Source organism: Belonocnema kinseyi, chromosome 6 (assembly GCF_010883055.1).
Source record: "Belonocnema kinseyi isolate 2016_QV_RU_SX_M_011 chromosome 6, B_treatae_v1, whole genome shotgun sequence".
Lineage (NCBI taxonomy): Eukaryota > Metazoa > Arthropoda > Insecta > Hymenoptera > Cynipidae > Belonocnema > Belonocnema kinseyi.
In genome coordinates this window covers 40255547-40278143 of record NC_046662.1, presented here as the reverse complement: position 1 = coordinate 40278143, position 22597 = coordinate 40255547, and the positions used below count along the sequence as shown (strand labels likewise).

Below are 22597 nucleotides of genomic sequence, written 5' to 3'. Positions count from 1 at the left end.
ATCGACTCGGGATACTTATAAGATACTACCACGATTTTTTCAGATTTTTTGGTCCAAAAATAAATTAGGCCAAAAACCGGCCTTACCGACCCTCCCCCTTTGCAAGAAACTAGTTTAACCATCTGTATAATTGTTGAATTTTTTAGCCAAAAATACGGATTTTCAGCAAAAATTAAATTTTTATTCGAAATGGATTAATTTTTAAATAAATAAAAAAAATTTTTAATCAAGAAAGGAAACAAAATTTTCCATCAAATTGTTGAAGTTTTAAACCAGACAGTCGAATTTCCAATAAAAAAGTTAATTTAAACTAATCAGTTGAATTTTGGATTAATTTTTTAATTTATTTTATATTTTAAATTAATTTTTTTTTAATTTTCAATAAATACTTAAAGTTTCAACAAAAAATATCCATTTTTAAACAAGAAGATTAATTTTGAAATAAAAAGATTAATTTTCTACCAAAAAGTAACATTTTCAAACAAATTTGATGATTTTTTAAAATAAAATTGTAAATATTTAGCTGGAATAGTTGAATTTTAAACCAACAATAAATTTTTTTCTAAAATTATGGAGTATTCAACTTAAATAATAGTTACATTTTCAGTAAAAAAAAAATAATTTTCTATCAAAAAAATCCAAAGAAGAAACAAGTTCAAACGGCTCATTTTTCAAATAAAGAAATTAATTTTTAATTAAAACGATGAAGTTTCAACAAACAAAAAAAATAATTTTGAACATAAGAGTTTAACTTTAAACGAAATAATTTTATTTCCTACCTAAAAGATAAATCTTCAACTAAAATTTAACATGAATACTTGAATTTCTAACCGAAACAAAAGAATTTTATAACAAGAAGATTAACTTTCAAATATAAAGATAATTTTCCACCGAGAAAGTTGATTTTTTTTACAAAATGCGTGAATATTTTTAACCATAAAGATTAAGTTTCTACCAAAAAGACGAATTTTCCACAAAGTACATATATTTTCAAACAAAAAGTTTAATTTTTTAATGCAAAATATTCATTTTTAAATTGAAAAAACTAATTTTCTATAATTCAATTCAATTTTCAATCCGAGTAGATAAATTTTCAATAAAAAAGTTTATTTTCAATTACCTAGTTGATTTTGAAATAAAATAGTTAAATTTTCATTGCAAAAAGTGCAATTAAATTGATAAATCTTCTAAAGAAAAAAATTATTTTCTGCCAAAAAGACGCATTGTTAACAAAGTACATAAATGTGCAAGAAACTAGTTCTTTTGCAAGAATAATAGTTGAATCTTTTCAAAACTTCTACATATCTCTTAAAATTACTCAAATTTCGCTCACAATTAATAAATGTTCAATTGTTATTCATAAATCCAAATTGTAAAGATTTTTTTTTAATTTGCTGGATTTTCTGAAAATTGTAGAATAAATTCAATTGATTTTGACAGATATTTAGAAGTTCTGAAAAAATTTCCAATATAATTTTAAATTTAATACAACTTGTAGATTTCTCAAGATTTTGAAATAAAATTTCGAATCTTTCCAAAGATGTTTAAACTATTTAAAAAGAAAATAATTGAATGTCTAATTTAAGAAGTGTTCAGTTAAAAACTTTTCAATTTTCAACCCGAAAATATTAATTTTCAGCAAAAAATTTAATTTTCAATCCAAATAGATTAATTTCTAAATAAGCAAAAAAAATTTTTGTCAAGAAAGGAAACAAAATTGTTAATCTAATTTTAGAATTTTCAATCCAAACAGACTATTTTTCAGCAAAACAGTTGAATTTTTAACTGAAAAGAATTTCAACCAAAAACTGTTGTATTTTCTCTTTGGATTCCCGCGATAAATAAATAGGAATTTTTATAATTTATAGATGCTAAAGTGATTTCGAGGTCTAGATGCGACTTTTTTTTTTAAAGCCTTCTAGTCTATCCGAGTTGTGTATTTACGAGGATGATTTAATTTCTGTTTTCTAAAAATATCCTGATTAATTCTTTCTTAATAATTTCAGTCGGACGTTTTTGAGAAGAAACAAGAAATACTTTGCCACACCGCCGTCAAAGTCAAGTTCTAAATATTAGTAAAATAATTTAACGCATGGGGTATAGAATACACAGCGCTTTATTTTAGTTGTACTTAAATAACATTTTAATATAAAGGGAAGGGTAACTAATTGCTACCTATTTTAATAAATTATTTTCACTCTTTCATTAATGTACTGATATGTTTGTGCTTTTCTTAAAATATGAGTGTTAATAATTTTTACTTTTGATACTGCTGCATCATATGAATATGATATTATATTTCTTAATAAAACGAACCGAATTCTGTACAATTAAAAAACAATAAATTTGTCAAAAGTGGAATGTATTTTTCTAAAGTTTCTATAAAGAACCATTTTAGACAAATTAATAACAATTTTATAAAAAAAAAAAAACATTAGTAGATACAATTTATTTATAGTGGCGCTCACTTAATTTGATAGAATCACTTTTTTTCACAGATTTATTCACAAACGAAGATAGGAACAAATTAGTCTTCCTGCTTATTAAAAAATTAAAGTAAGTTTCTTATTTTTAATAAATAACGAATAAAATCCTGCTCATTTTCCTGCATTACTTAATAATAACGACGAAAGTCAAATCACACTTTTTTAATCCTGACATTGTTTTTTATCAGTTATTTGGCATATTCACAAATTAGTTTATGAAAAAGAGGACTAGATCCAATTTCTAATTATTCTGCTACTAATAATTGTACAATTGTAGGATCAACTCTGAACTAAATATAAATTCGTGGAGCATTTTATCAATGAATTTAAGAGAGGCAATGAAATTAAGTTTCTTGAATGTGTCCGGAACTTTTAACTCGAGGAAAAATTTAAGGAACTAATTTATTACAACTCTTTCATCTTTATACACGATTTTTCTTTTAGTTCCCAGCAAGTCTCCCAGAACTGTTTTAATCTATTATCACCGTTAGAGCAGAATTGGCGAAAATCTTGAATCATTCTTTTTTGGAATAGTTCATCTCCTGATGATGTGGACAACGATTTCCATTTTCGACTCACCATGTGATTCCAAGACCAGAGAAATCCCATCTGTCAAATAAAATTAGAGTTTTTTATTTTATTTGCAACAAAAAATTATAATGTAATGTAGATCCAAATTAAGAATTTAATCTTAAATTTTTTACTGCGGATGCTTTACAATTCAGGGTGACCGCTGGACTGAGAAATGACAAGGAATTTTTTTAAATCGGGAAAAACCGTAAAATGACAATGAATTTTTTTTTATCTGGAATTTTACAAATTCGTAGAAGAAAAATCTGTCCACGTTCGATTCTAACAGTTTTTTAATAATTAGTTGAATTGTTATGTTTTTCAATAATGTTATTATTTAGCTTACAATGCGTAATTCAAAATGTGTTTACTTTAAAAATTTTCCATTTAAAACTTTTATTTATAAGCTTACATTTTTAATTTAAAGAATTTTTTAATGCTTTTAAAAACTCGAACAAATAAAAAATAAAAGACTTTGATGTTGAAAATTTTGAATAAAAAATATTTTTATTTAATAAATAAACAATTTTTGGTTAATTTATCTGTACTTTAAGTAATAAAAAGTGAACAAAAATAATTGGAGGCAGTCTTAGTCATTAAAAAAATGTGAACGTGTGACTGAAAGTTTATAAACTATTTTCAAATTAAAAAAAAAACTTCGTAATAGTATATTCTTAATTAAAGGATTTTATTAAATTTAAAATATTGTATCAGTATAAAATATTCAATTTTCAACCCATTCAATTCGAAATTTTTAATAAAAAAATTGAATCCTTAACTGAATTGTTTGACATAGAAAGCCTGTAATCGATCAAATTTCGAAGAGCCTTTAAACTTTGAACGTTACAATTTTAATTGTTGTATTTGAAAAATGCTTAAATTTTAAGTGAAATTTTTTAATGTTGTATAATTTACAAATGATCATTTGTAGAACAAATTTTAATAATTTTAAGAGAAATTTAGGTGTTTTAACAAAATAAAAAATTATCATGCAAATTTCAGAAAGTTGTCTTAAATTTTAATTTTTAATTGAAGCAGACACATTTTCGAAGAAGTAGTTGAATTTCGAACTAAAAAGATAATATTTTTTAATCGAAAATGGAATAGTAACATTTATAGTTAGAAAATAATTTTGCACCAACAAAACAAAACTTTCGAAAAAATAGTTACATTTTCAAACAAAGTGATAAATTTTCGAATAAAATTGTAAATATTTAACTGAAATAGTTGAATTTTAACACAAAAATAACATTTTTAACTAAAATTATGGAATATTCAACTTGAATAATAGTTACATTTTCAGTTAAAACAACAAAATAATTTTCTATCAAAACATCCAAAGAAAAAACAAGTTTTTAATCAAACAGCTTATTAAGAAAAAAGAGTTTTTAATTCAAACGATGAACCTTAAAAAAAAAAAATAATTTTTAACAAAAGATTTAAACTACCAAAAAAATAATTTTATTTCCAACCTAAAAGTTGAATCTTTAACTAAAATTATAAATATTTAACATGAATACTTGAATTTCGAACTGAAAAAAATAATTTTCTAACAAGAAGATTGACTTTTAAAGTTAAAGATAATTTTTTACAAAAAAAAATCGATTTTTATTAAATACGTGAATTTTAGGTAAAAAAGATGAGTTTCCAACCATAAAGTTTCTACAAAAAATACGAATTTTCCACAAAGTACATACATTTGCAAACAAACAGTTTAATTTTTAAATGCAAAATATTAATTTTTGACCAAAAAGAATAATTTTCTATAAATTAGCTAAATTTTGAACCCAATAATATAAATTTTCAACAAAATAATTCAATATTCAGTTCAAAAAATTCAACTAAATTTATAAATCTACATAATTGTTGAATTTTTCAGCCAAAAGTACGAATTTTCAACAAGAAATTTAATTTTCAATCCAAATAGATTAATTTTTAAATAAATAAACAAATTTTTAGTCAAGAAAGAAAGAAAAATTGTAAATCATATTGTTTAAACTAACCAGTTGAATTTTAAGCAAAATGGTTAAATCTTCAATACGTAATTCAAGTTCCAACAAAAAATATGAATTTTTAAACAAGAAGATTAATTTCGAAATCAAAAGATTAATTTTCTACCAAAAAATATACTTTTTCAATATAATACATGCATTTTTAACAAAATAATTTAATTTGTAATTAAAGAAGACAAATTTCTAGTTTAAAAAGTAATTTTAAACCAACAAAAAAAACTTTTAAAAAATAGTAACATTTTCAAACAAATTTGATGAACTTTCGAATAAAATTGTAAATATTTAGCTGGAATAGTGGAATTTTAAACCAAAAATAAATTTTTATTTAAAATTATGGAATATTCAACTTGAATAATAGTTACATTTTCAGTAAAAAAAAAATCAATTTCTACCAAAAATATTCAAAGAAAAAACAAGTTCAAACAGTTCATTTTTCAAAAAAGGGATTAATTTTTAATTAAAATGATGAACCTTTTACAAAAAAAAAAATAATTTTGAACATAAGAGTTTAACTTTCAACGAAATAATTTTATTTCCAACCTAAGAGATGAATTTTCAACTAAAATGATAAATATTTTACTGAAACATTTAAATTTCTAACTTTTCTCGAATCAATTTTGAAAATTTTGTTTAAATCTTTGAAAAACTTTTTAATTATTCTCTTAAAATAATTTTTCAAAATAAAAAATTATTTTTAATTTTCCTATGAATCTTAAGAAAATGTTTTTATTCTTTTGAAGCCATTCACAATTCTTAAAAAGAATCAAATTTTTTGTTTAAAATCTGAAAATTGTAGAAAAAAATCAATTCAATTTGTCAGATATTTAGAAATTCTGAAAAAATTTCCAAAATAATTAAAAACAACTTCTAGATTTCTCAAGATTTTGAAATAAAATTTCTAATCTTTCCAAGTATATTTAAACTATTTAAAAAGAAAATAATTGAATGTCTAATTTAAGAAGTGTTCAGTTAAAAACTTTTCAATTTTTCAATATTTAATGTTTCTAGCTTAAAATTCCTTAAATTTATATCATTTTGAAAATTTTAAAGTTTATTAATTGATTTTTTAATTTAGAGCATTTGAAATGATAATGTGGATTTACATTTTTTTATACTGAAAAATATTAGTACCTTCAATTTTATACGCGTATATTATTTAGCCTTTAAATAAAAAAGTGTTTAATTAAAAACTTTTAAATTTAAATGTTAAAAGTTCAAAATTTAACAGTTCAACTTGAAGAGCTTTCATTTGCAGTCAGTTTTTTATTACCTCAAGTGGGATTTTTTTTAGCTTTAGTGTTCCATTTTTTAAAGTTCATTTATCGTGAAATATGTTTGGGATCCGGGAAATTACCGGGAATTTATTTCGTCGAAGCGAAATTCGAAAATCGTTTACCTGAAAAATTCTCTATTTTAGATTTTTATTTTTAAGCTTATATTTTCAATTTAAAGAATTTTAACGTGCAGTCTTGAAGACTTGAACAATTAAAAATTAAAAACGTTCAAAGTTGCAAATTTTTAAATAAAAACAGTTTTATTTTTTCAACTGTAAATATAAATAAATAATTTTTAAAATGGATCGGTACTTTAAGTATTAAAAACTGTAAAATAATTGATCTGATAAAACGATTCTAAATCTGTTGAAAGTTCAAGAATTTCCAGATTCGTAATTAAGGCTTTTATTAAATTAAAAATATGGTTTCAGCCTGAACTATTCCATTTTTAACCCATTCAATTAAAAAAAATTTGATTAAGAAAAGGATAATTATTTAATATTTAGCAATATTTGACTTCTAATTTAAGAAGACTAAATTGAAGCTAAATATTTAAAAGCAAACAATTTCAAACTTAAATGTTTGACATAGAAAGCTTTGAATTGTTAAAATTTCGAAAAGCTTTTAAACTTTGTACGTTACAATTTTTATTGTTTTACTTAATAAAATGTTCAATTTGAAAACGAAATTGTTGAATTTTGATGTATAAATAATAATTGAAAACCTTTTATTTTTAGAAAAATTTGAGTAATTTTAAGAGATATTTAGAAGTTTTGAAAAGATGCAAAATTAATTTAAAACTCAAAATGATATCAAGTAATTTAAAGGAAGTTTTTGAAAAAAGTTCCAGAACTTCTAAACATATTTTAAACTGAATAAAATTTTTCCTACAATTTTTAGAAAATCTTAAAAATTAAAAAAAAAATCCTTAAATTCTTCCTGGGTCGTTTTTAATAATATTGAAATTCTCTTAAATTCTCCTAGGAATTTTAAGAAAATGTTTTTATTCGTGTGGAGCCTTTCACAATTCTTAAAAAGCCTCTACATTTTTTGTAAACTGTAAAAATCTACATTTTGTTTTAAATTAAGTTGTGGGCATTTGCACCGAAATTTCGTTACGAATGACCAAATTTTTTCGGTAAACCCACTTCGTTAAAATTATTTGCAATCATTTCAAGTTATAAATTAATTTTTTATCTTTTTTTAACTTCTAAATATCTCTTGAAATGACTGTGTTTCTAAAAATAATAAGTGTTCAATTTTTATTTAGAAATCCAAATGTTAAGGAAATTTTTTAAAATTCGCAGAATTTTTTAAAATTTGTAGGACAAATTCAATTAATTTTTAAAGTTATAGAGATGTTTTGAAAAATTTAAAACTACTTCTAGATTTCTTAAGAATTTGAAATACAATTTTAAAGTTTTTCAAGGATGCTTAAACTATTTAAAATAATAATATAATTCTAATTTAAGAACTTTTAAGTTGAAAAAAATGTAAATTTAAAAATATTTATTGTCCTAAAATAACTGAATAAAATAATTTCGATCAATTTTAAAATTCATTGATTTATTCTTTAATTTAGAGTATTGAAAATGTTAACCTGGATTTATATTTTAGGAACTTAATCTAAATCTTTGAACTCTATAATTTATGAATGTTAAAAATCTGAATTTTTCAGTTTAAATTAATTAAACTTGAAATTATTCAGTTTAAAAGTGTTAATAACTTCCAGTTTATACGTGTAAATTATTGAACAATTCAATAGAAAATTTTTGAATTTAAAAACTTTTAAACTTCAAATTTTAAAAGTTAAAAACTCAAGAGTTCTATTTTGAATGCTTTAATTTGTTGTTTATTTTGTATTACTTGTACTTTCACTGTTTAGCTTTATATTATGATTTTTAAAATTTTATTGACCCGGAAAAAATTTTGAACCGGGAAATGACCGGGAATTTTGTGCTTTGATTAAGACGGTCACCCTGTAATTTATAATTGTAAAAAATTCTATTCACACACGAAATTAATATTGGCTTTTTAATTTAAAATTACTTTAGAATTATTGAATAATCGTTGGATAATAAAAGAGTTCAAATAAAATAGTTGAATAATTTTATACTGAAAACATTAGCAGGGTTTAAAATATTTCAAAAGATTTCAAATATTTCAAAAAATTTAAAATATTTTAAATAGGAAACAGTACACCAGATTTCAAAGATTTCAAAACATTTTAAAGATTTTAAAGGATTTCAAAATTCTTTCAAAACATTTCACAAAGATTTTATCAAAATTCTAAAATATTTCACGAATATTGAAAAAAGGGTAGAGACACAAGAATTAAAAAAAAAATGAAAAACATTTTATAAACTTTTAAACGATCTCAAATTTGTTTAGGAGATTTCACAAAGATTTTAGAACTTTCAGAAGATTTCAAGGTATTTCAAGATTTTTAAAAAGGGTATAGAAAACCAGATTTCTAAGATATCAGAATATTAAAAAAATTTGCAAATATTTCACATTTGTTTAGAAAACTTCACTAAGATTTCAAATATTTTAATGATTTCAAATGAACACATAAGATTTCACAAATGCATCAAAGATTTCATCGAAATTTCCTAGTGGCGTCAAAAGAATACAAGAATTTCAAAGGTTTCAAAAAAGATACTTCAGATTTCAAATATTTTAAATAATTTCAAAATTTGTAGAATATTTAAAAAGATATCACATATTTCAATGATTTTAAACGAATCCAAAAGTTTTCACAAACAATGATTTTACACAAATTTAAAAAGATTTAAAAGGATTTCAAGATTTCACAAAGACTTCAAATACTTTAAAAGAATTTCTGAAATAATAAATCTTTGTGAAATCTTTGGAAAATGATTGAAATCTTTTTGAAGTCTTTGTGAAATATTTGTTAATTACATAGAAATCTTTGCGAAGGATTTGAAATGTTTTTGAAAAATTCGGTAACATTTGTGAAATTATTGAAATCTGTGTAAAGTCTTTCCAAAATCTTTGTCAGACCTTTGAAATGTATCTAAAATATTTGTAATCTTTGTGAAATGTTTGGGAAATCAACCAAATTTTTGTAAAATTTTTGTAAATTCTATCCGGCATATTTGTGAAATAATAAAAATCTTTGTTAAATCTATCTGAAATATTTTTGAAATCTGTGGGAATTGTTTTAAAAAATTTGCGGAAGATTTAAAATATTTGGTAATATTTGTGAAATCATTGAAATCTTTTAGAAATGAATCAAGTCTTAATAAAGTCTTTTAAATATTTTCGAAATTTGTGAAATTTATGTGAATAATTTGCGAATTATTTGAAATCTCTGGTAAAATCATTGAAATCTTTTTGAAATCTATGTGAATTACTTTTAAATATTTCTGAAATCTTTGAAATATCAATAAAATAATTAGGAAATCATTAAAATGTTTGGGAAATGATCGAAATATTTTTTTAATCTTTATGAAATCTATCTAAAATATTTGTGAAATTTTTGAAATCTTTAAGAAATGATTAAGTTTTTGTGACGTCTTTTAAATCTTTTCGAAATCTTTGAAATCTCAGTGAAATCATTAAAATCTTTGTTCAATCTTTGAAATATATCTGAAATGTTTGCAAATTATTTGAAATCATTGGGAAATCATCGAAAAATTTGGGAAATCGTTTAAATCTCTGTGAAATCTTTGTAAAATCTTTGCGAAGTGTTTGTGAAATATTTGTGAATTATTTAAAAATCTTTGCGGGAGATTTTTAATATTTTGGAAATATTCCGTAATATTTGTGAAATTCTTAAAATCCTTGAGAAATGATTTAAATTTTTGTATTTGTGAAATCTTTAAAATCTACTTGAAATCTTTGAAATACATCTGAAATCTTTTAAATACATCTAAAACCTTTGAAATCTTTGGGAAATCATTGAAATCTTTGTAAAATTTTTATAAAATCTATCTAAAATGTTTGCGAAATATTTGAAATCTTTGTGAAATCTTTGTCAATTACTTACAAATCTTTGCAAAAGATTTGAAATATTTTTGAAATATTCGGTAACATTTGTGAAATTATTAAAACATTTGAGTGATGATTGAAGTCCTTATTAAGCCTTTAAGTATTTTTGAAATCTTTGAAATCTCTATGTATTTGTGAAATCTTTCAAATCTATCTGAAATCTTTGTAAAATCTTTGGGAAATCATTGAAATCTCTGTGACATCTTAGTGAAATATTTGTGAATTATTTAAAAATCTTTGCGAAAGATTTGAAATATTTTTGAATTTTTTTAAATCTTTGTGAAGTTATTGAAGTTTTTGTATTTGTGAAATCTATCTGAAATTTTGGAAATACATCTGAAATCTTTGAGAAATCATTGAAATCTTTAAAAAAAATTTATGAAATCTATCTGAAATATTTGTGAAATTATTGAAATCTTTAAGAAATGATTAAGTGTTTTAAATCTTTCCGAAATTTTTGAAATCTCCGTGAAATCATTCAAAATATTTGTAAAATCATTGAAATCTTTCTGAAATCTTTTTAAATAATTGATACCTTACTAAAATGTTTGAGAAATCTTTGCGAAATCATTAAATAATTTTAAAATCTTTGAAATCTATTTGAAGTCATTAGGAATTCATTCAAAGCTTTGCTCAATTATTGAAACCTATTTAAATATTTGCGAAATATTTGAAATCTTTGGGAACTTATTGAAAACTTTGATGAATCACTTTTAAATCTTTGCAAAATTTTAAAAATATTTTTGAAATATTCGGTAATATTTGTGGAATTATTAAAATATTTGAGTGATGATTGAAGTCCTTATGAAGCCTTTGAAGTACTTTCGAAATCTTTTAAATCTCTATGAAATCATTAGGATATCATTTAAATCTTTGTTCAATCTTTGAAATCTATGTGAAATATTTATCAATTAGTTGAAATCTTTGGGAAATTATCGAACTCTATAAAATTTGAATGAAATCTATCTGCAATTTTTGCGAAATAATGTAAGTATTTATGAAATCTTTAAAATCGATCTGAAATCTTTGAAATCCATCTGAAATCTTTGTGAAATCTTTGGGCAATCATTGAAATCTCTGTGAAATCTTTGTGAAATATTTATAAATTATTTTTAAATCTTTGCGAAAGCTTTGAAATCTTTGAGAATTGATTGAAGTTTTTGTGAAGTATTTTAAACCAATCCGAAATTTTTGAAATCTTTCTGAAATTATTGAAATCTTTATGAAATATTTGAAATCTTTAGGAAATCTTTGACAATTTGAATTCCATACCTGTATTTATTCATTATTTACTATTTATCGAGCCTCTTACTGAAAAATGGAAACAGGTAAAAATTGACTCACCCTTCTGTCCAGACTGTAATCGTCATTACTTTTTCCACTGACATGTCTCGTAATATAAGCTTCGTGAGGACTTGGTTGATCTGAATGAACCGGATATCTTTTCTGACCATTAGTTCGTCGCACGACATTGGTTCCAGTTCGTGGTCTTGGTCTTATACCGGTGTTTGAAGGAACCAAAATAAAGGCAATTCCAGTTACGTGAACATACTGACGATCACTTTCTGTATTTTCAATACTTTCAATCATGCAAGGTAAAAATCCGAACCTTTGTAAAATCGCCTCTTGTAAAAGAAATAATCTTCTGGTATACGTGTCCTCCCGAAATTCTTTAAAAAAATTATACATTCATTGGTCACACAAAATAATGGGAGCGTTCACATATTACTTAACATGAGAATTTCAAAGGAACGTAAAAGATTCATTGATATTCATTGATCGTACAAAATAATGGGAGCGTTCACATATTACGAAACATGAAAATTTTCAAGGAATTTTAAAGATTCATTGATATTCATTGATCACACAAAATAATGAGAGCGTTCACATATTACGTAACATGAAAATAAAAAAAATAAAATCAAAGATTCATTGATATTCACTGATCTCACAAAATAATGGGTGCGTTCACATATTACGAAACATGACAATTTTAGAGGAATTTTAAAGATTCATTGATATTCATTGATCACACAAAATAATGGGAGCGTTCAAATAATATGAAACATGAAAATTTCAAAGGAGTTTTAAAGATTTATTGATATTCATTGATCACACAAAATAATGGGAGCGTTCAAATAATATGAAACATGAAAATTTCAAAGGGATTTTAAAGATTCATTGATATTCATTGATCGCACAAAATAATGGGAGCGTTCACATATTGCTTAACATGAGAATTTCAAAGGAATGTAAAAGATTCATTGATATTCACTGATCACACAAAATAATGGGAGCGTTCACATATTACGTGGCATGAAAAATAAATTAAATTTAATTCGTCATAAAATTTATTTCTAAATGGTTATAAACATTATTGATGGAAATGAACATTTTGATGGTAAATTATTGTTTAATAATAGGAAATAATTCTGTTCCTAACATTTCGCTACCACACTATAATTTGTCAACTTTCTTACATTTTCAAAGAGATAAGGAAAATTAAATTATTGGTAAAATCTTATTTTCTAGAATTTGAAAGAAATATAGAAGCTTTTTCTAATTATGATAGATGTGAGGAGATACCATTTTTTTTAAAGATTTCTGGGAAAATTTTAAATGCTTAAGATTTTATGTTAAGAGACTAATTTTAATTTTCGAATATTTCAAATTGTGTGGAAAAAAGAATATGGAAAACAGATTGCAAAACATTTTAAATTATTTTCTAAAATGTTTAAAAAGAGGGTAAAATATTTTAGGGCGAAGTTTGGCAATTTTGCCATATTACATAATCATAAAAAAAGAATTAGGTAAATTTAAGAGATATTCAAAAGTTTTAAAAAATGGTGAAAGAAGAAACTGAAAGATTTTAAGGCAATTTTGTTTAATTTGGCAGATTTTCATTACAACAAAATCAGGAAAAATTTGAATAATTTTGAAAGCCTATAAATTTTAGAAGGTCTGAAAATATTTTTAAAAAAAGAAAGAATTTTGTTAATATTTATGTAAATATTTTTATATGATTTTTTATTTAGAAAAACAAACTTTAAAGAAAAAATTAAAAAAAGGTTTTTAAACATTTCAAATGATTCAAAAATATTTCAATTTGGTAAAATAAAAAATCAAGTAAATTCGAAAAATATTGAGAAGAATTGAAGAGGTTCAAAAAGAATGTTAAATTCTAAAATATTTGGAAATACTTTGTAGCCTTTCGAATCTTTTAAAATCTTAGTGAAATCTTGAAAATCTTTCTCAAATATTTTTAAAATCTTACGTATCTCTGTAAAATCATTGAAATCTTTTAAAATATTTGAAAATACTTTGAAATCTTTGCGAAATTATTCAAATATTTCTAAAATCATTTTGATATCTTTGACATTTTTGCAAAATCATTGAAATAATTCTGAAATCTTTTTAAATCATTGAAATTTTTTTAAATCTTAGTGACATCTTTGCAAAATCGTTGAAGAATTTAAAAATATTTTTGAAATCCACGAAATCTTTACGAAATCGTTGAAATCTTCTAAAATATTTGGAAATGTTTGTAAAATCATTCAATCTTTATGAAATCTTTATTGAATCATTTTTCAATCTTTTGAAATTATTGAATTCTTGATAAAATCTTTGACATCGTTGTAAAATCTTTGCGAAATCATTCATTTGGAATTTTTTGAAATCTCAGTGAAATATTAAAAATCTTTGTGAGCTATTTTGGAAATCTTCCAAATAATTTTAAAATCACTGAAATCTTCTAAAATCTTTTGAAATACTTTGAAATCTTTGTGAAATCATTAAAATGTGTGTAACATCATTTAAATCTTTAAAAAATTTAAAATACTTTGAAATCTTTGAAATCTTTTTGAAATTATTAAAATATTTCTAAAATCTATATGAAATCTTCAAAATATTTGTAAAATCATTGAAATCTTTTTGAAATATTTTTAAATAATTGATAACTTACTAAGATGTTTGAGAAATATTTGCGAAATCATTAAATAATTTTAAAATCTTTGAAATCTTTGTAAAATCTTATTTAATTCTTTGTGAAATATATGAAATCTTGAAGACATCGTTGAAATCTCCTAAAATGTTAAAAAAATTTTTATGAAATCATTAAAATAATTGGAAATACTTTGTAGTCTTTGAAATCTTTTAAATCTTTGTGAAATCTTAAAAAAACCATTGTTAAATTATTGAAATCTTTGTGAAATCATTGAAATATTTCTAAAATCTATATGAAATATCTGAAATCTTTGTAGAATCATTGAAATCTTTCTGAAATCTTTTAAAATAATTGAAACCTTTCTAAAATTTTTGTGAAATCTTTGCGAAATCATTGAATCATTTTAAAATATTTTTAATGTTTGAAATACTTGCAAAATCATTAAAATAATTGGAAACACTTTGTAGTCTTTAGAATCTCTTAAATTCTTAGTGAAATCTTTTTAATCTTTGTGAAATCATTGAAATGTTTAAAAATATTTAGAAATACTTTGAAATCTTTGTGAGATAATTAAAATATTTCTAAAATCTTTGTAAAATCACTGAAATCTTTCTGAAATCTTTTTAAATAATTGAAACCTTTCTAAAATCTTTTTGAAATCTTTGTGAAATCATTTAATAATTTTGTAATCTTTTTAAATCTTTGAAATATTTGTAAAATCTTATTTGTAAAATCAATGAAATCTTTCCGAAATTATTGGAACCATCTACAACATTTTGAAATACTTTGTAATCTATGAAATGTTTGCAGTGTCTGAAATATTTGTGAAATCCTTGAAATCTTAGTGAATTCTTTGTTGAAATTTACGAAATCTGTATGAAATCATTCTAAAATATTTAATAAATATTTTAATTTTAATAAATATTTGAATAAATAATTAATAATAAATAATTGAAATAATTTGTTAATATTTGTGAACTCTTTGTGAAATCATTTAATTCTTTATGAAATATTTGTGAGACCGTTTGAAATTTATGGCATCTTGGCGAAATCATTGAAATCTTCTAAAATATTTCGGAATACTTCGACATCTTTAAAATCTTTTAAAATCTTTTAAAATCTTTTTGAAATATTTGAAATCTTCCTAAATATTTTTAAATACTTTGAGAAATCTTTGCGAAATAGTGTTAAATCTATTAAATCTTTGAAATCTCTTCAAATCTTCTTAAAACATTTATTAAAGAATTGTCGACTTTGTGAAATCATTGAAATATTTCTCCAATCTTTTGAAATCTTTGCGAAATAATTGCAATCTTCTAAAATATTAAAAAATACTTTGTAAACCTTGAAATCTTTTAAAATCTTTGAAAATTTTAAAATCCTTGTGAATTCTTTGGAAATACTTTGTAATTTTTAACGTTTTTAAATTGCCGTGAAATATCTAAAATCTTTGTGAAATATTTTTGGGATCTCAGAAATCTTATGAATTATATGAAAACTTTGAAATCTTAGTAAAATCATTTAAATCTTTCCGAAATCATTTAAATCCTTTAAAATATTTTGAAATACTTTGTAATCTTAAAAATCTTTTTAAAATCGTCTTTAAAATTTCCAAATACTTTGAAATATGTCTTTACCCGAATTCCCAGCCCCCTCTCAAAATTATAAATATTTCTGAAAATTAATTACATTTTTTCCCATAAATTCTAGCAGATTTTGTTTTTTGTCCCTTCACAAAATTTCTCCTCAAACTCATAATTAGATTAATGAAATATATGAAACCAATTTTATTCGCATGCTAGTAAATGAGAGAAAAATCTCGCTCAATGAATAAAATTTCCGGACGTTTTACGATTTCCGAATCAGCGAATTATTAATTACTTGGCAAAAATAATTAAATAAAGAAATGCAAATTTGCAAACATACCTTCAAAAAGATAACGCCTTTTATTCATCAGACATTCAGTATCCAAAGGTATGAAAATTGGACCTCTGAGTGGATCGCTTTTCAAAGTAAAAGGCAATGCCAATAAATCACTAGGTATCGGCACCATGTGTATTCCACACATTTGTGCTTTACGTTGCCAGAGAAATATCTATAAAAAATTATTATATTTAAAAAAAGTAGCTTACTTCATATTTTAATTATGAAAATTAATAAAATAATAATAATAATAATCTTCCAATTCATTCACTTTGCAGGCCTCAGACTCACTTCAGAGATAAAAAATAGTGTGAATAGTGTCACATATTTGAAAAAAGTGTCAAACTAGTGTCAAGATTTTAAGCGCAAAATTTCCACTTTTCTTAACCTAATGTTTTAAAAGCATTAAAAATTATTATATTTAATGTTTATTTAAAATATTACTCTTTAATATATAAATTGATTAAATTTCCTATACATTTATTGCAAGATGAAAATCTAACTATTTTTTGTTGAAAGTTTATTATTTTCGGTTGAAAAGTAAGCTATTAAATTTTTTGTTAAAACATCCATCTTTTTTGGTTGAAAATGTTATTCTTAGAGTCAAAATTGAATTATTTTGTTAAAATGTAATTTCTTGGTTCAAAATTTCACCTTTTTTTTAGTTTAATTTTATGGCTTGAAAATTTACAATTTGGTAGAAAATTCAATTTTTTGGTACAAAATTAAATTGTTTGTTAGAAAATTGGTATTTTTTAAAATCGAAAATTGATTCTCTTCAATGACAATTTAAACATGTTTTGGTTAAAAATTCAATTGTTTTGTAGAAAATTCAATAACCTTTTAGAAAATTGCGCTATTTGCTTGAAAATTTATTTATTTAGCGGAAAATTCTTATTTTTGTACACAAAATCACCTTTTTAGTTGAAAAAACAAATGTTCAGTTAAAAATTGATCTATATTGTTAAAAATTCGTCTTTTTTGACAGGAAATTGATTTCTTTAGTTAAAATCCATTTTTTTAAAGATATATTTGAGTTAAAAATTCGTTTTTTAATTTAAAAATTTAACTACTTTGTTGAAAACTCAACTTTATAGTAGAAAAGTACATTTTTTTGGAGTGAAAGTTCAACAATTTGGTAGAAAATTCCACTATTTGGTACAAAATTAAACTATGTTGTAAAAAATTGGATTATTTTATTGAAAATTAATTCTCTTTAATGAAGAATTCAATATTTTGGTGTAAAATTCAACATTTTGGTTGAAAATTCAAATTTTTTATACAAAATTAAACTGTTTTCTAGAAAATGAGTGTTTTTTTTAATTAAAAATTAATTCTCTTCAATGAAAATTGAACCATTTTATTAAAAAAAAAAACAATCCATTGGTGGAAAATGAACATTTTCATTTAAAATTTATTTTCTACTGATTGAAGTTCAATTATTTCGTTGAACAGCTATCTTTTTGGTTTTAAAATTCATCTGTTATTCTAGAATATTGAACCTGTTTTGGTTAAAAATTAAATTGTTTTGTAGAAAATCCGTATTTTTTATTTAAAAATTATATAATCTGGTAGAAAATTGATTTATTTAGCGGAAAATTCTTATTTTTTTTATACAAAATCAATTTTTTTGTTGAAAAAGCAAATTTTCGGTTAAAAATTGATCTATTTTATTCAAAATTCGTCTTTTTTATAGGAAATTTATTTTCTTAAAAATCAGTTTTTTGTTTAAAGATACATTTTAGTTGAAAATTCATTTTTTTAAACCAAAAATTTAAAAATTTGGTAGAAAATTTAACTATTTGCTACCAAATTAAACTATTTTGTAAAAAATTGGATTATTTTACTGAAAATTAATTTACTTAAACGAAAATTAAACTATTTTGTTCAAAATTCAACATCTTGGTAGAAAATTCAATTTTTCAGTACAAAAGTAAACTGCTTTATATAAAATTAGTGTTTTTTATTGAAAAATAATTCACTTCAATGAAAATTGAACCATTTTTTTAAAATACAATCGATTGGTTGAAAATAAACGTTTTCGTTAAAAATTTATTTTCCAATGATTAAAATTCAATTATTTCGTTGAATAGTCATCTTTCTGTTTTTAAAATTCATCTCTTACTTTGGAATATTTAACTTTTTTTTGGTTAAAAATTAAATTTTTTTGTAGAAAATTCCTATCTTTGGTTTGAAAATTCCTATCTTTGGTTTGAAAATTCAATAATCTAGTAGAAAATTGCGCTATTTGCTTGAAAATTGATTTATTTCGCCGAAAATTCGTCTTTTTTTATACAGAATCAATTTTTTAGTTGAAATAGCAAATGCTCGGTTAAAAATTGATCTATTTTGTTAAAAATTCGTCTTTTTTGGCAGAAAATTGACTTCTTTAGTTAAGATCCATTTTTTTGTTTTTGAAGATACATTTTAGTTGAAAATTCGTTTTTTTAATCTAAAAATTTAACAATTTTGTTGAAAACTTAACTGTATAGTAGAAAAGTACGTTTTTTTTCGCGTAAAAATTCAACAATTTGGTAGAAAATTGAACTATTTGGTACCAACTTAAATTATTTTGTGAAAAATTGGATTATTTTATTGAAAATTAATTTTCTTTAACGAAATTTAAACTATTTTGTTTAAAATTTAACTGTATATTAGAAAAGTACATTTTTTGGCCGACAAATTCATCATTTTGGTAGAAAATTCAATTATTTGGTACAAAATTAAACTGTTTTATATCAAATTAGTGTTTTTTATTGAAAACTAATACACTTCAATGAAAATTTAACCATTTTGTTAAAAAAAAAAACAATCCATTGGTTGCAAATAAACGTTTTCATTGACAATTTATTTTCTAATGATTAAAATTCCATTATTTCGTTAAATAGCCATCTTTATGATTTTAAAATTCATCTCTTATTCTGGAATATTTAACCCCTTTTTGGTTAAAAATTAAATTGTTTTGTAGAAAATTCCTATTTTTGGTTTGAAAATTGAATAATCTGGTAGAAAATTGCGCTATTTGTTTGAAAATTTATTAATTTTGCGGAATATTCGTATTCTTTCTAAAGAAAATACATTTTTTAATTAAAAAAACAACTTTTCGGTTAAAAATTGATCTATTTTGTTAAAAATTCGTCTCTTTGGCAGGAAATTGATTTCTTTAGTTAAAATCAAATTTTGTCGATTAAAGATACATTTTTGTTAAATATTCGTTTTTTTTTAATTAAAAATTTAACTAATTTTTTTAAAGTTCAACTGATTGGTTGCAAATTAACTTTGTTGTTGAAAATTCATATGTTCGGGTAGAAAATTCAGCTATTTAGTAGAAACTTTTTTTTTTTTTTGCTTCAAAATTCAACTATTCAGTATAAAATTCGATTATTTTCTTGAAAATTAATCATCTGAAATGAAAATTGAACTATTTTGCTTAAAATTCAACAGTATTGTAGAAAAGTAAATTTGTTGACTTGAAAATTCAACATTTTCTTAGAAAATTCAATTATTTGGTACAAAATTAAACTGTTTTAAAGAAAATTAGTGTTTTTTAAATTGAAAATTAATACTCTTTAATGAAAATTTACCCATTTTTTTAAATACAACTGATTGGTTGAAAATGAACTTTTTTGTCAAAAATTTATTTTCTCAAGATGAAAATTCAATTATTTCGTTAAAAATTAAACTATTTAGTGCAAAATAAAAATGTTTTGTAGAAAATGATTTTTTTTATCGAAAAATAATTCTCCTAAATGAAAATTTAACAATTTTGTTTCATATTCAACTTAATGGCTGAAAATTAACTTTTTTGTTGAAACAATTTAGTAGCAACCTCAACTATTCAGTATAAAAATTAACTGTTTTATGGAAATGTAATTGCTTTTTTTATTGAAAATAATTTCTTATTTGTTAAAAGCTAACTTTTTGATACAAAATTTATATTTTTATAGAAAATTCATTATTTTTATATGAAAATTCAAGTTCTTGGTAAAAGAAAAGACTATTTGGTCTAAAAATTAAACTTTTTGGTAGAAAATTGGTATTTTTATTGAAAATTAATTTTCTTAAATCCATTGTTTAAACTATTTACTTGAAAATGTATGTAATTGGTTGAAAAATCTTTTTTTCTGGTAAAAAAATTTAATTTTTGGATGAAAAATCCACTATTGGGTTTAAAAAAGTATGTATTTTATTGAAAACCAATATCTCTGGGTCGAAAATTAATTTTCTATGTTGAAAATTGATCTGTTTGGGTAAAAATTTAAGTATTTGGTTGAAAATTCAACTATTTTGCAGAGAACTCATCCTTTTCGTTAAAATGCAACTATTTTGTTGAAAACTCGTAATTTTGGTTCAAAATGAGCATCAATTTTTGGTTCAAATATCAAATATTATATGTTTTATTAAGAATACATTTTTTTCGTTGAAAATTCAATTAGTTAGTTTTTTATTACCCTTATGTAAGTTCAGAAAGAAAAATTTTTCGGTAATAATTACGTAACGATGGGGGTTAAAACGGTGGGATTTTTAGTGTAATTTTTTTAGAAATAGTAGAAAAATAGTGTCGTCGCTAAAAAAAGGGATAGAATAGTGCTAATAGTGTGGCGAGTCCGAGGACTAAATTAAATGAAACTAAATTAACTAAATTCTAAATTGTAGAAATAACGTCTTTACCAAATCAGCGACAATATTTCCAGAAGATGCAACCCACTGCACAACCAATTCATAAGAATGATCAGCTTTGAAGACAGATTGATATCTTAAATGTCCCCATTCGATTCTATCACTTTTATTGTTTATATCAATATCTAGATGAGTATGCTTATAGGGAGGAACTGAAACAAAGTAATTAAAATTAAGTTAAAAATAAAAGAGTTAATTTTATTTTATTATTAAAATCTTCTCAAATATTTTGAAATACTTTGTAGTCTTTAAAATCTTTATGAAATCTTTGTGAAATCTTCTATGAAACCTATGAAAAACACCTTTACGAAATATTGAAATCTTCTCAAATATTTTTAAATACTTCGTAATCTTTAAAATACTTATAAAATCGTTTTAAAATATTAGAAACCTTTTGAGATCTATGTGATCGTTCAAATCTTGGTGAAATCTTTGAAATATTTGTAAAACCATTGTGAATTAGTTAAAATCTTCTTTCATATTTTGAAATAATATTTATTCTTGAAGCTCTGTGTGAAATCGGTTTTAAATTTTAGAAACCTTTAGAAATATTTGTGAAGTATTAAATGTTTGTCAAATCATTGAAATCCTTGTAAAATATTTATAAATATATGAAATTATTGAAATATTCTAAAACATTTTACAGTAATTTCATAATCTTTGAAATCTTTTAAAATCTCTGTGAAACCTTTAAAATATTTATGAAATCTTCTATGAAATCTATGAAAAACACCTTTACGAAATATTGAAATCTTCTAAAACATTTGTAAATACTTTGTAATCTTTAAAACCTTTATGAAATCTTTAAAATCTTGGTGAAATCTTTGTGAAACCATTGGGAATTAGTTTAAATCTTCTCTAATATTTTGAAATAATATTTATTCTTTAAAATCTGTATGAAATTTGTTTTAAATCTTAGAAACGTTTTGAAATCTTTGTGAAGTATTAAATGTTTGTGAATTCATTGAAATCCTTGTAAAATATTTCGAAATACAAGAAATGTTTATGAAATTATTTAAATATTCTAAATATTCTAAATATTCTAAAACATTTTTAACTAACTTTTTAATCTTTGAAGTCTTTTTAAATTTCTGTGAAACCTTTAAAACATTTTTCAAGTCTTCTAAAACATTTGTAAATACTTTGTAATCTTTAAAACCTTTATGAAATCTTTTTGAAATATTGGAAACCTTTCGAGATCTATGTAATCTTTAAAATCTTGGTGAAATCTTTGTGAAACCATTGGGAATTAGTTTAAATCTTCTCTAATATTTTGAAATAATATTTATTCTTTAAAATCTGTATGAAATTTGTTTTAAATCTTAGAAACGTTTTGAAATCTTTGTGAAGTATTAAATGTTTGTGAATTCATTGAAATCCTTGTAAAATATTTCGAAATACAAGAAATGTTTATGAAATTATTTAAATATTCTAAATATTCTAAAACATTTTTAACTAACTTTGTAATCTTTGAAGTCTTTTTAAATCTCTGTGAAAACTTTAAAATTTTTTTCAAATCTTCTAAAACATTTGTAAATACTTTGTAATCTTTAAAACCTTTATGAAATCTTTCTGAAATATTAGAACATTTTTGAGATCTATGTAATCTTTAAAATCTTTGTGAAACCATTGTGAATTAGTTTAAATCTTCTCTAATATTTTGAAATAATATTTATTCTTTAAAATCTGTATGAA

General features: G+C 22.3%; 2 protein-coding genes across 5 annotated transcripts in view; one reads left to right on the top strand and one right to left on the bottom strand.

The window, feature by feature from the left end:
- Positions 1–2174, top strand: part of LOC117174141 (rac GTPase-activating protein 1-like) — a 45977-nt gene extending 43803 nt beyond the window's left edge. For all 4 annotated transcript variants that reach the window (XM_033362950.1, XM_033362951.1, XM_033362949.1 and 1 more), the window contains one exon: positions 2007–2174. In XM_033362950.1, coding sequence (XP_033218841.1) covers positions 2007–2076 — 70 coding nt within the window. In that variant the 3' untranslated portion in view covers positions 2077–2174. The remainder of the gene's footprint in view (positions 1–2006) is intronic.
- A 113-nt stretch (positions 2175–2287) lies between these two features.
- Positions 2288–22597, bottom strand: part of LOC117175345 (GATOR complex protein Iml1) — a 147632-nt gene continuing 127322 nt past the window's right edge. Inside the window, exons 18-21 of the mRNA XM_033365052.1 lie at positions 20894–21054; positions 16226–16394; positions 11701–12026; positions 2288–3095 (exon numbers count right to left, since the gene is read on the bottom strand). Coding sequence (XP_033220943.1) covers positions 2892–3095; positions 11701–12026; positions 16226–16394; positions 20894–21054 — 860 coding nt within the window. The 3' untranslated portion in view covers positions 2288–2891. The remainder of the gene's footprint in view (positions 3096–11700; positions 12027–16225; positions 16395–20893; positions 21055–22597) is intronic.